General features: G+C 39.0%; 1 protein-coding gene across 5 annotated transcripts in view; it reads left to right on the top strand.

Moving 5' to 3' along the window:
* Positions 1–3,291: 3,291 nt before the first annotated feature.
* SENP1 (SUMO1/sentrin specific peptidase 1) overlaps positions 3,292–13,691 on the top strand; it is a 52,569-nt gene continuing 42,169 nt past the window's right edge. Inside the window, exons 1-5 of one of the 5 annotated variants that reach the window (XM_010837503.1) lie at positions 3,292–3,702; positions 7,702–7,749; positions 9,661–9,791; positions 11,155–11,239; positions 12,084–12,119. In XM_010837503.1, coding sequence (XP_010835805.1) covers positions 7,746–7,749; positions 9,661–9,791; positions 11,155–11,239; positions 12,084–12,119 — 256 coding nt within the window. In that variant the 5' untranslated portion in view covers positions 3,292–3,702; positions 7,702–7,745. The other 4 variants (XM_010837504.1, XM_010837505.1, XM_010837506.1 and 1 more) reach the window with 4 other exon arrangements.

Consider the following 13,691-nt stretch of genomic DNA (forward strand, 5'->3'; position numbering starts at 1 on the left):
AAGTCCACCAGCCAGGCTTATGTCTTGACCTAGCAGCTTTTTATGTATGGGTAATGCAAGTCTGATTAAAGGGACACAGACCACACACAGTTGCCATATATGGATACATATTGTTCCAGTAGCCTAATAAATTGGGACTATTGTATACAAACCATTTGCCTGTGAGTCTGGTTAGCTCTCAGAACACTGAGGAGACTGAATTGGGTTACAGTGTAAGCCATTTCAAAGCCTAGGACTGGATCCTGCCCCATGGTGCCCTGCCAACATACTGGAGCTCAGTGAAGCTCTGCCAAAGCAGTCAGCTGGCCCCTCCCTTGTCTACATCTCCAAGGCATCCTCTTTTGAAATTCAACATTTTGAACCAAAGTTATCAAGCTCTTTGAGTTACACACTGTCTCATATTATCTCCCTTCTTGATCATCAGTTTCTGGGCGAGAGGGAAAGCATCTAGTTCATTTTCTCATCTCCTATTGAGACTAGTATTAATACAATTACTTCAAACAGTAAGTGCTAAAAAATTATTGAATAAATATTGCTATATATTTCATAGATGCTGGTAGTGATTACACCAAAGAATTTTTTAACTTCTTGAGGAAAACCTTTTTAGACCCGAATTCTTTTTGAAAAATATAAGGAATTAGACTAATTAATCTCTAAAACATTTCCAAACTGTAAACTACTGAGAGAGTGACAAGGTCATGTCCTTGTCATTTATGTAAAAATATACATTTACAACCTCTCTATCACTTCTAGTATATTATTGGGCACATAGTGGGAACTCAATAAATGTTTGCAATGAACTGACTCCACTACAGATATATTTAAGCTGAGAAGAAACACAGAAACACATTCAGAAATGTGTTTCATATAAATTGCTTAAGAGTTGTACACTACTTAAAATATTCAAAAGAAATGTGTTATTAAATGGAGTCTGAAGGTGAATATTTTTTACAATATTTGGAATAACTTTGTGATATAATAACTCCTTAATTTAATCTTTTTCTTAAATGTCTTTCACATTTTTATATGTCAAAGTTCCTAATAATAAGATAAACCAGATTAGCAGCTTACAGTTACGGGGGAGCCAAACGACTTACTATTGATTAAATTAAGCTATTCTTCATAGAGGGAACTGTCCCTCTTTCTACAGTTTCACAGATTCCACTCCCCACCCACCCTACACAATTGTCTCTCTTGTGTCTTAACTAATTTTTCAAATTTAGTGTGTCTACCCATATTTATGATATTCACAATTTTTTCACTTTCCAATGTTCCCTTTCCACATTCCTCCCCCATGCTTAACCACATGCCTCACCATTTGCAAAAATGGGTATGCCTTCCACAGTGTCTGGATCATCCACGGTATCTAGACTCTTCAGGACATCTGTCCTAGATGGTGGCTTTTGCATGAGCATGCTGGAAGTTGAAGCTTCTTCAGCTGAGAAAAAAACATTTCTAGGTTATCCTCAAGGTGGGATTCAGGGGAGAGTGCTCTTTATTCTCTTTCACTTTCTCTATGGCTCTCAGCTAGCTGTCCAGGGCATTTTACGCATAAATCCAGTGAAAAAAATTAGAGAAGTGATGGCTCTTATCAATAATTATCTTACCTCCAAAAGGTGGTAAAAGAGGTGACATAAAAGAGGTGAAAGCAGAAAACATACGTAGGAACTTTAAGACTGGGGTGGAAGAGAAAGCCATTTTCCTTCAGGATTACATTTATCTTATAGGTTGTGGAGTGTTCATACATTTAATACACCTACTACCAGCACATGTGCTATAAATCTTGTTCTCTCTCAACTCCCAAGTCCTTCTTATCCGCCTGGGGACTATCCTCGCATAACAGACCAAAATCTCACCTAACACTTGTGAAGGGAAAAGACAGGACTCAGTCATAAACATTTTATCATAGTGAGAATGGAATAAACAAGATCAATTGACTGCTAAAGACTGCCTCTGCACTGCTGCTGCTGCTGCTAAGTCGCTTCAGTCGTATTCGACTCTGTGCGACCCCATAGACAGCAGCCCACCAGGCTCCCCCATCCCTGGGATGCTCAAGGCAAGAACACTGGAGTAGGTTGCCATTTCCTTCTCCAATGCATGAAAGTGAAAAGTGAAAGTGAAGTCGTTCAGTCACGTCTGACTCTTAGCAACCCCATGGACTGTAGCCCATCAGGCTCCTCCATCCATGGGATTTTCCAGGCAAGAGTACTGGAGTGGGGTGCCATTGCCTTCTCCCACTAGTAAGTCTCATATCCTGTACTGAGATTCCTGGCAAGAGAATCCATTCTGTTACTGGAATATGATCAGGAGACAATGGTACCTGTTCTCTGAGGAGTCCTGACTAACTGGCGAGACTGAGTTACACACATGAAAAATTTCAGATGCAATTCCACTTTACGCATGGTTGCCTCCTAGAAATAGAGACAGAATATAATGCAAATCAACAGATCTATGGAATAATTAAGATGGACAAAAATGACATGGACCAGGTATGTTCAATACTAATAGGCCTTAGGTCCTGATACTATAAAATGTCAGCATATGAAGTGATACATACTATGTACTTTTATATATTCGACAGGGCAAGATATCCTGAACTCAGCAAGTATTTTCTCCACCAGCTGAGAGGAGCTAAAGGCTGGAGGCCTCCAGTTCAGCCAAGTCTGACCTCAGACTGTGGCTGTCATCTGGGTCTAGAGTGCTTACTCAGAAGCATTTCTCCAAGACTTCTAGATGGGCCTGGGTCCTGAGGCCCACCAAGCTGGGGGACTCGGTGACGAGTCTAAGTGAACAAACGTATGCCTTCTCATTATTTTCTTTTAAAAATAGAGAATAAAGGTTAATCAATTCAGTCCCACGAACAACAACATGGTCATCTAGTTCTTCAGAGAGCAGAATCCTGGGATGGATCTCCGGATAACTTTCCTCACACCTCCTGAGGAGCGTTTCAAACTCGTCCATCGTTCTGGAAGTTTCTCCACTTTTCCAGAGTCTAGCCTAAGCCAATCCCAAGCTGTCCCCCGCCCCACCTTTTCCCCAATAGCCAATCATGCATGATAGGCTGCAAAGAGTACAGGACTGCAAGTTAAGAAACTTGTTTCCTAGTCCCAGATCTGCCATGTACTTCGTAACTTTGGGAAATGATTCCACTTCTCTGAAACTCGTAGACTAAATGATGGCCAATAACCTCTACAAGCACTAACGTTTTGTGATTCTCGCTAAAACATGAATCTTGCCAGAGCTAGATTTAGCTCAGGTCTACATCTGTCAAGGTGGCTACCGGTTCCTGCAGTTCAAGGGCCAGAGAGAAAAGCTGCCATGGAAACCAAAGCGTGAGCAGAAATCGCGGAGCGGAACCAGAAGGCGGCGGGTAAGGGGGCCGAGGGAACACAGAAAATCGAAGGACGATGGGCCCACTAACAGTATTCTGACAAGGAGAGGGAGAAAAAGCCCAGACTGAAAGAGGAAATTATGACTACAGTCTTAGATGATTCCCTTGGCGTCTCAGGCCTCGCCACACTGCGCAGGCGTTCCGCGGGTCCTCAACTCTGCTCTTTGACCTCTCGCCCCACCCCCCCTCCTCCGCAGCATCGGAACAGCTCTTCCGGTGTTGTGGAGGCGGTTCCGGTTCGCGGCGGTTCCCGGGTTTTGCGTTCCGCGCCCGGCCGGAAACCCCTTCGCATAGCAGCCGGTTCCGGTTCGGTGAGTGGCGGCGGGAAGCTGGGGGAGGGGTGAGGATGGAGGGAGCCTTGACCGGGAGGCAGAGCGGGCCCGGGCCCGGCAGCCTAGGCTGGGCTGGACGGAAGCGGGGACAGCTGTGGGGAGTGCGCTTTTTCCTCTGCCCCGCCCCCTGGGACCACCTCTCCCCCCTGCTGTCCGAGGCCGCGATCTGGCGGGTGGCCGTTAGTTAGCTTTCCCGAGGCGGTTCCTTGAGGCCTCTTTCTCCGGGGTCGAGGAGAGGCCGTCTCCCTACGGTCACGGCCGGCCCCATCTCAGCGCCTAGTCCTACTCGTGAGGAAAAGGCCGGTTGGGATTTCGGGGCTTTCCCGCCAGAGCAGGTCTTCTCTCAGGGGAAAGCTGTTTTCATCGGGAAGCTCAGCTTTTCTGTTATACGTGCTTCACCTCCCGCCTTCCTTGAGGCTTGAAAGATATTTCTCGACTACTTCTGCGTCTCATGTAAACATTTCTCCAACTCTTTTACTCTGTGGTATCTCCCAGAGATGTGATACCGCTAGTGCCACCACCAGAAAGAAACGTCTGGACTCTCCTGCCCAGGTTATGAAAATCCCCTTAAACTGCCGCCGTTTGCTTACCTGGCTTATCGCCTCCTGGTAATTCCCTTGAACCGTCTCTTTCTTGGTGTCCCCTATAACGTGATCTCTCTGGATATATACCCAATTTCTCTCGAGCTTGGTGATTTCTGTTTATCGGTGCCTTTGCAGTATTTCCACTATCTTGTTGGCAATAACTCTCTGCTTTATCACTTTCTCGTCAGCCTTGTTAAAGTCGTTTCACCTCACGTTTGTTTGCTTTTTATGTTTGGGGTGGTGGTGATTCTTGTGAAATTTATGCCTTTTCGAGGCCCCCAACTAATTGACTTAGAGTTCTTCTTCCAAGTGCATGATTTTGGATGATTTTAGATCGTATCATCTCCTAAATCTTTATAAAGATGATTTGTGTTAAGGGCTCCTGTTGAGAGATAGATTACACTGAACTTGAAATTACAGTTACAGTGAAACTTCAAGCATATCTTTAAGAATGATCCCTTAACCTGCTAGTTTAGAGATTCCCTTTTCTCCTTCAGTCTCATGTTGGAAGTCTCATTTGTTGTGGAGAAGCCTCACTCACTCTTACTTAATTCCAATTAATTATCCCAGCTGCAAATATGGTCTTCCTATCACCCATCTGATGACAGATCTAGAGGCAGCAAATGAATTAAAAAACAGGTTCTTCTACCTCAAGCTAAGGTGATGTAATTCTAGACTACTGCTTTGGAAGTCTTTTCCTTTTCTATACCTGACTCCTACACCTTCTACCAGTTGCACCAGCTTTATTATCTTGTTTTAAGTATCTGTTGATGAATCTGGTTTCCTCCCTCTGACAGTGAGATTCTCAGCAGCAGGGACCAGTTCATACTCATCCTTGTATCCCCAGTCCACTCTGTGTTATTGGTGCACAGTAAATGTTTGTGTGTGTGAAAGAAAGTGAATCCTTTTTTTAAGGATTTTAAGGTGTTAGAGTCTAATTTGAGTGATGCCTTTTGAAATGTGAAAGACAACCAAAAATTGCATAATGATATAGTGCAGACTGTTTCATATACATAATTTTCCAGAGTTTGTAATAGGATGATTCACATGATCACTTCCACACCCTTGTCATATCAGAAATTATTCTTACTACATCTTGGTCCTGCAAAAAGCTAATTGTATAGGGCCTCTCCTCAGTATATACTTTCAAATAGCTTCATGGTAGCTCTAAACGTTCAGTTTTATAATCACCTCTTTCCATGTATGTCTTACTATACTCATTACGTTTTGTTATTGTCAGGACTTTGCCATCATTTTTTTTTCTTTCAGATTTTTTGTTATCTTGTGCTCAGCCACTTATCTGACTCAACTGAATACCTGTAATTACTTATATTTTTTTCGTTAATTAAATGACTGATGTGAAGTAGAAAATTAAGTACTAGAATACTCTTAGAAGGAAAAATTTCTCATGCTTGAAAGAATTTGGTGGCATCAGAACTTCCAGGGACCACATTTCATGTTGGATCTTGGGGTAAAATATCCTTTCTCCCATTATATTTGCACAGTGGCAAAAAGAAAGTAGCATAAGTACACCAAAGAAGCTGGATGTGCCTGGGAAATGCCATGGACAGAGGAGCCTGGTGGGCTACAATCTGCAGGGTCGAAAGAGTCAGGACTTGGTGACCAAATAGTAGCAGCAGCATTAAAAAAGTGTGGATTCCCCAGATTTAGCTAGGGATTACCTTTATCTTGCCAAAGTGTATGAATCCTTCAATAAGGATATGTTGAAGGATGTGAAATATTGTGATGTTTGTTGAAAGAGCATCTGCTTATAAGTGAGGATGCCGGGATTTTTGTCTTTCCTTTGTCCCATCTTTGTGATTTCAGGCAAGTTACTAAACCTCTCTGGACATAATTTCCAATGTTCTTTGATTTCTTGCTTGCTTCCCTTTCACCTCTATCTCACCAGTGCAAAGGAAGTTAACATGGGATTGTTCTAATGGGCACCAGGCTTTTAAATTGGCATTCCTTTTAATATAACAAAAAGATTAGCGGTAACTCCTGACCTGTGGGCCCTCAGAACTGGGGGCAACTGGTGGACAGGAAGAAAAGAGAGGCAGAGTGTCCTAGAGATCTTTGGAAGTGCTGAAATGATTAGACAGTAGAAAATGAGGAAATATTTTAAAACTAACCCTGAAATAAATGTCCCCTCACCCCTTCCCACCCAAGCCAAACAGGTGTGTTTTGAAACTTTAAATACGATAAATATTGAAAATACAGCTTTATGGGTTTTGTGTTTTGTTTTTTTTTTTCCAAAAAAGACTAGTGGTCACAATTACGGAATGGCTTGAAAGAGTGAAATGTGAGAAAGTCACTGCTAGTTTATTGGTTGATAGGATTTTTTTCCCCTTAATAGGGGACCCAGGGAATTTGGCTTTATTAAAAAAGAAAGAAGGGAAAAGAATAATCTGGAGAATTACCAGATAGAAACCTTATAGTAAGTTGAGCATTTGGAAATATATTTGAAGCCTTAATCTAAGACTTAAATTCTTTGGGAAACTCCCCTGGCAAGACTAGGTAATCAGATAATTAGTTAGTCTATACCTATGCCAAGAAAAGCTCAAGCAGCCTTCCTTAATGTGTGCACTTCAGTGTTGGGACCATAAAGGGTTCCTGGTATTGTCATTCAGTCTCTTTGGTTGAAGCTCTGATAGTGCTATGTGGCTGGTGAAGTGCTCAGTCTTTTAAAAAATATGTGATAAGATTATGAATAAATAAGTGTACCACCCCTAGTCATCTCCTTGTAAATCTTCCAAGAAGCCTTGGTCCAAGGATGTGCTAGTTCCACCAGCTAGGCTTTTAACTTCTTTTTCTGGGCAAATTAGACATATCGAGGAGAAAATTTCATATAGGCAAAAGGGCTTTGATTTGTAACCATTTGATTAATGATGGGGGGGGTATTTAATACAATTGTGATGAGTTCTTTAATTGTCCTCAGAATGTCTTATTGCTTTTTGTTTGGCCTGTAAGACATGGGGAAGAGAAGTGTTAATAGGACTGCTATAAGATCTGTTACTTGTTTATAAAATGGTTTAGCATGAGGTGATAGAGCAATGGATTGGGAAGAACGTTTAGGTTGTAATTTCAGTGCTGTCACTAACTTTATGATCCTATGCAAATTAACCTCCAGTGTTGGCTCTCCTGACCCGCTTTGTGCTGTAGTGTTCTGTGGGTAGCCCATAATCGCTCTTTAGTATAGCACAGGTTGCAGAAATGTTTGGAACTACCTTAGGCTAGTTTTAGTTTCCATTCTCTTCCCATCAACTTGCCTTACCATCTTATTTTTTCCTTCACTAAGAATAAAAGCACCACTTCTGAGTGGCTTCATGTTCTATAATTATATGAAAGAGCTGTTTCAGAATGTAATCTTTCTGTTTTCTGTCTTCTTTTATAGGGCTTTGTATCTTTGCTGAAGTCAGTGATGTGAAAACACCTGACATGGGTAAGACTGATTATGAAGTAGTGTTCAGTCCTTTTACTCTAATTAGTTAAGCTGGAATGAAAGAATATTTGCATCTATGCTTAATAATATTTTCAATATTTGGATTTTTGTGTTAATAATAATTTTAAAGGAGATCTCGTCCTAATTATATAATACAGTATATCAAACAATTTTCTTTTGGTCAGGCTGTTCTTTATAGTAACATTTTAAAGCATTTTCTCATTCATTGTATTAAAAAGCCAAATACATATTACCAAGTATTACTATGTGCAAGGCCTTTTAAGTACTTAAAATACTTAATAGTATCTAGTAGGTGGGCTTCACTGGTGACTCAGTGGTAAAGAAATCCATCTGCCAATGCAGGAGACAAGGGTTAGATCCCTGGATCAGGAAGATCCCCTGGAGAAGGAAATGGCAATCCACTCTAGTATTCTTGCCTGGGAAATCCCATGAATAGAGGAGCCTGGTGGGCTACAGTCCATGGGGTCGCAGAGTCAGAAACGACTTAGCCACTAAAGAGCAGTAGCATCTAGTAGCTGCTGTTACTATCTAAGACACAGAGATTTAAGAAACATGCCTAGGATCACACAACTATAATTAGTGAAGCCAGGATTTAAGCTCAGGCAGACTGGTTCTTTAATATTGTGTTATACTGTGTGTTACAGGCTTCCCTGATAACTCAGTTGGTAAAGAATCCGCCTGTAGTCCAAGAGACCCTGGTTCTATTCCTGGGTTGGGAAGATCTGCTGGAGAAGGGATAGGCTACCCACTCCACTATTCTTGGGCTTCCTTTGTGGTTCAACTGATAAAGAATCTGCCTGCATTGCGGGAGACCTGGGTTTGATCCTTGGGTTGGGAAGATCCCCTGTAAAAGGGAAAGGCTACCCACTCCAGTATTCTGACCTAGAGAATTCCATGGACTATATAGTCCTTGGGGTCCCAAAGAGTTGGACACGACTAAGTGACTTTCACTTCACTTCATACTGCTTATTATATGATAAATAATTTGATAAAGGTAAAATTTTAATTTCATTTAGCTAGTAGCATTGAGAAGTAATTGTGATTGAAACATTTCCCTTTGTTCATAGTAGTTTATGTCTGTAATGAGACCAATATAAATAAGGTCAAGACTAGTAGTCAGTTTAAGAATAGGGTGGAAAACCTGTACAGTTAGGTCTTATAGCATCGCATGTGTTTCTTTAAAGTCCACATTAGTCTTCTCTCCACTGTTTTCTCCTTTTGCTCAGTCTCTCTTCTTTCTCCTGGTCATTTGTTTCCCTTTTCTCTCATTGCTGTTAACAGTGTGAATCACTGAATTCCCTTCCTCTCATTTTTTTCTGTTCTAGCTCATTTATAGTAATAAACCCCTCAAAAATGGTTATAAAAGTAAGGTTCTGCCACAGTATTACAGTAATTGAGCTGATGTCTATTAAGAGCTATATGAATAAATTATGCTTTTTGCAGAAAAAATTTTCACATGGATTAAATTTTACAGTACCTTTTTGAGTTGAAATAGGAAATAAACTGGGTTAAGAGTATTTGTTTTGAATGGTAAAATTTTTCCCTATTTTTTTAATATTTAAAATTTTTTCTACAGTTAAAAAAATCAAAATTTTCTTTTGGGAAGATTTCATTGTTTTTAAAACTTTGAATTAAGCTATTTTTATTCTTGTACAAGTCTTGAACTGTTTAGTAGATGATCTCAATTCCAAATTAACCAATTTCTGCACGTGGGCCTCTTTTTTTTTTGACAGGGACATTTTGAGATTGCCAATAGTTGTGAAGGAGAGAGGTTTTATTTGATTGTAGAGGTGTTTGGGAGAATTCATTTTTATTAGGTGAAAAGATTGGTTCATGGAAAAATAAATATTGAAGCATTATGTGACTTGAACTAATCTGGACTCTCCCCAGATGATATTGCTGATAGGATGAGGATGGATGCTGGAGAAGTAACCTTAGTGAACCACAACTCCATATTCAAAACCCATCTCCTGTCACAAACAGGTTTTTCAGAGGACCAGCTTTCACTTTCTGACCATCAGGTTAGTAATAATTTTCTTTCCTTAATTAATGTATTATTTAGGCTTAAGTTTTCATCTGATAGGGTTTAAATGCCACACTTGAAAACACAGGCAAATATGTAAACTTTTTAGAATCGGTAACTAGTGTTTCTCTGGTAGCTCAGCTGGTAAAAAATCTGCCTGCAATGCAGGAGACCCTGGTTTGATTCCTGGGTTGGGAAGATCTGCTGGAGAAGGGATAGGCTACCCACTCCAGTATTCTTGGGCTTCCCTGGTGGCTCAGCTGGTAAAGAATCCGCCTGCAATGCGGGAGACCTGGGTTTCATCCCTGGGTTGGGAACATCCCCTGAAGAAGGGAAAGGCTACCAACTCCAGTATTCTGGTCTAGAGAATTCCATGGACTGTATGGTCCATGGGGTCACAAAAAGTTGGACACGACTGAGAAACTTTTGCATACTAGTATTTGGAATTTTGTTTGATATGTTAAAGTTAAGATAAGAACCAGGCTATGTATGAATTCTTGGAGAATGGTACCTTTTAGAAAACTCTTTATTCCTCAATATTTTATTTATCAATACACAGATCAGTGATCTTTTAAACTGATGTCTTAAAATCGCTGAGCGTTAAATGGGAGGAAGTTGAAAATATACAACAGCTCTCAGATTTCTCTGTTCTTTAAAGCTTAGTTTCTCAGGGATCAGGAGCATCAGCATCATCTGAGAGCTTATGAGAAATACAGAATCTCAAGCTTTATTCCATACCTACTGAATCACAATCTATAGTTTAAAAAGTCTCCAGCTGATCTATATACACATTAAGATTTGAGGATCACTGTTAATAAAGCAATCTTTCTCAGTAGGAAGCCATTAGGAACACAGCTTTGCTGTGTTCAGAATGTTTAGCATCCCAAACCCCTGGGCACTTAATACCTGTAGCATCTGACCCCATTAATCATTTTGATAACTGAATACATATCTCCACATTTATAGATTTGTACTAGGGTACAGGAGCACCCCTGATTAAGAACTGTCCTGTTATCAAAAGAATCAAAACCAGGTTGATTTTGTCAGCTGCTTTGTTGTGTGATACAGCTGGCTTTGAGAATAGGATATAGTAGATACATATTACCTTGTAATGAGCATTCTATGAACTAAGTTGTTTAACAAATATTTTCCCATTTTTTCCCCTTGAAGCCTTAGTCATTTCATCAGATTGTCTATGTGTCTTCCTTTCTTACTAGCATGCAGTTTATTATATATATACGTATATTTAATTGTTCTGAAATGTGTCATAATCTTGTCTAATTGTGTGTTTTTCCTAGTGTCAATCTTTATTGCATTTTATTGTTAAAAAGTATGGCTTAAAAATCTTTTGTTTTGTTTAGATTTTACCTTCCAGGCGAGGAAATTTGGACCGGTCTTACACTTGTTCTACAAGAAGTGCAGCTTATAGTCCAAACTATTTTTCAGGTATGACACATTACTTGAAGTCAAGGCATTCCTACCTTTCAGTCTTCTTAGCAAATCGTTTGTGTTTACTGTCTCTAAAAGTGAAAACATTGTCAAAAGCAAAATGGTATTTTTTCCACTAAAACATCATTTTAGTAAGCTATTTGTGGTTGCTATAATACTTCACTAATCTAGTCTCAACCGAACGTTTTTTAAAGAGAAAGTATTTTTTTTGGAATCAGTTCTCCTACTTGCTTATTATGCCATTGTAAAAAGCAGTACAACTCTGGTTTTGGTTTTTTTTTTTTAAGATATGTGTATGTAATGTGAAGGATACTTGTTTTGTACTGATTTAAAGCACAGAGCTAGCCTATTTGTATTTGGCTTAAAACCATAAATTCTGAAAACTTATTTCTACCCAAGCTTGTCCCTCCTTTAGGGCAGGAAATGTTCACTACGTGTTTCTGTCTAGCACCTGCCACAGCCATGCTTGCATATTCAAGGGCTTGCCTTTTCAACTTGTGATCCATAACAGAAATCAGCATTCTCTAGGCTACTCCTGGCCCCTGGCCTGCCTTACTTTTCATCTGCCCCCTTCTTAAGGTTTGGATTTGCAATGATCTGGCTCTGTCTTGGGGAAACTTAAGAGTTTTTTTATTGGTTAGCCTCCTGGCAGCATGACCCAGGAAGATTGTAGTGGTCTTCCAAAGTTTTTCACTCCTCATGCTTTCATCTCCTCACCTGACCACAAGTATGGGAATATTAGCCATACCATTGAACTTGTTTCAGTGGGATTTTTATAAGGATAAATTGAGATAATAAATATGAAATGCAAATAATAATTATTGTTATTTGGCTTCCTCAGGATTCAGCAAGATGAGATCTCCTCCCCTAAAAAGACGTTAGTATGATGTTCTTTGAGATTTATATTATATTTAAATATCGTTTAGTGGGTGGTTCTTTACCTTGGGCACTGGATTTCCTCTTCCAGGGTGGGAAATGGTCTCCACATAGTATGTGCTTAATTGTATAGAAAAATCAGTTAATTTTTTCAGAAAGTAACTCTGCCATCATTGTTGTTGAAAAGTTCTTTCTGATAAGCAGAGAGCCTGAAATCTGGCTTCATAGGTCATTAGTATTAATACTACAAATAGGACAGTTGAGTGGATAATGAAATCAGATCATTAATATTTTCATTTGAACTCAAGCTATATATGCTTGTAATTTTGTTTGCTGGTTTACCATTGGACAGAATATTTGGTTTCAGTTTAAAGTAATTTCCTTTAATATTAATTACATTTAATAATAAACAATCATATATAGAAAATTATACTCAAATTATATTCACTATCTCCTGGCTAACTCAACTCTTACTGAATTCTGTGGTCATTTCTGTTTTTTTGTCAGTATATATCCATGTACACATCGTATGATTCAAAACATACCATCTTTTGTTAACCTAGTTTTTAAAAAAAGTATTCTGCTTACCTATTACTCTTCATATTTACCTTTTTCTGTTGATTTCTAATAACCCATGGGATTTATATACACATTCACAGTCCTTTATGTCCAATCCCAAAATTCAAAAGCCTCTGAAAACCAAAAATTTTTATCGTAATTTGTTTGACATCAAGACTGAGCTGTATTCTTTTCTTGGCAAAGAACTACATGAATTGATATTTAACTATTTATGTTTTGCTTTTTAAAAAATCTCTGTAAATACGAATATTTATAAATTTCACTATAGATATATCAATGTGTTTAATAACAAGGTGCTGCTTCAGGTTACACTTAGAAGCACTACATAATATATGCCAGATTATCTTTGTAAAATTTCAAAAAAAATTTTTAATGTAGAAATACAACTGAATCCAAGGGGCTGTGATTTAGGATAATGGGCATGTATCTTCATTTCCTTTATTTTCTTTATGGTTTAGGTCCCCTTCACCTTCATTGTTTTTAGCTATTATAAATACATAACTTAAAAACATTTGTTTTTAGCTTTTTTCTTTTAAATTTCGGTAGACCCTTGATATTCACAAAGGATATTTCTGAGATCATCTCAGGTCCCTATATTCTTGACTGTGGTGGTATTTAACAAATTGCTGGCTTTGTACACAGTTACATGATTCTTGAGGGTTATTTTTCTGTTTGTCCTCATACCACAAGTTGATCCCTGTGTCAAAATCTTATGTCAGAGTTTTTGTCTCTCACTTGAAAGGCCATTTTTTTTTTCTTTTAGGAAAAGAAAAAAATTTGTAACAGTTACTTTAAATGTGATGATGACTAGAGAATATCAACAATGAGTAATAAAACCATATTAAATGGAGATGCTGAGCCATTACATCCATTTTCTAAATTAAAACCTGAAGCAGAGGATTCAGATTTATGCCTCTGCCAAATATAATCTAGTCTGTGACCAAACAAATTTATGGTGTTTCACAGACCGCTAAGGTTGCTCTCTGACAATTAG

This window comes from Bison bison, unplaced genomic scaffold (assembly GCF_000754665.1).
Source record: "Bison bison bison isolate TAMUID 2011002044 unplaced genomic scaffold, Bison_UMD1.0 scf7180017864077, whole genome shotgun sequence".
In the NCBI taxonomy this organism is placed as follows: Eukaryota; Metazoa; Chordata; class Mammalia; order Artiodactyla; family Bovidae; genus Bison; species Bison bison.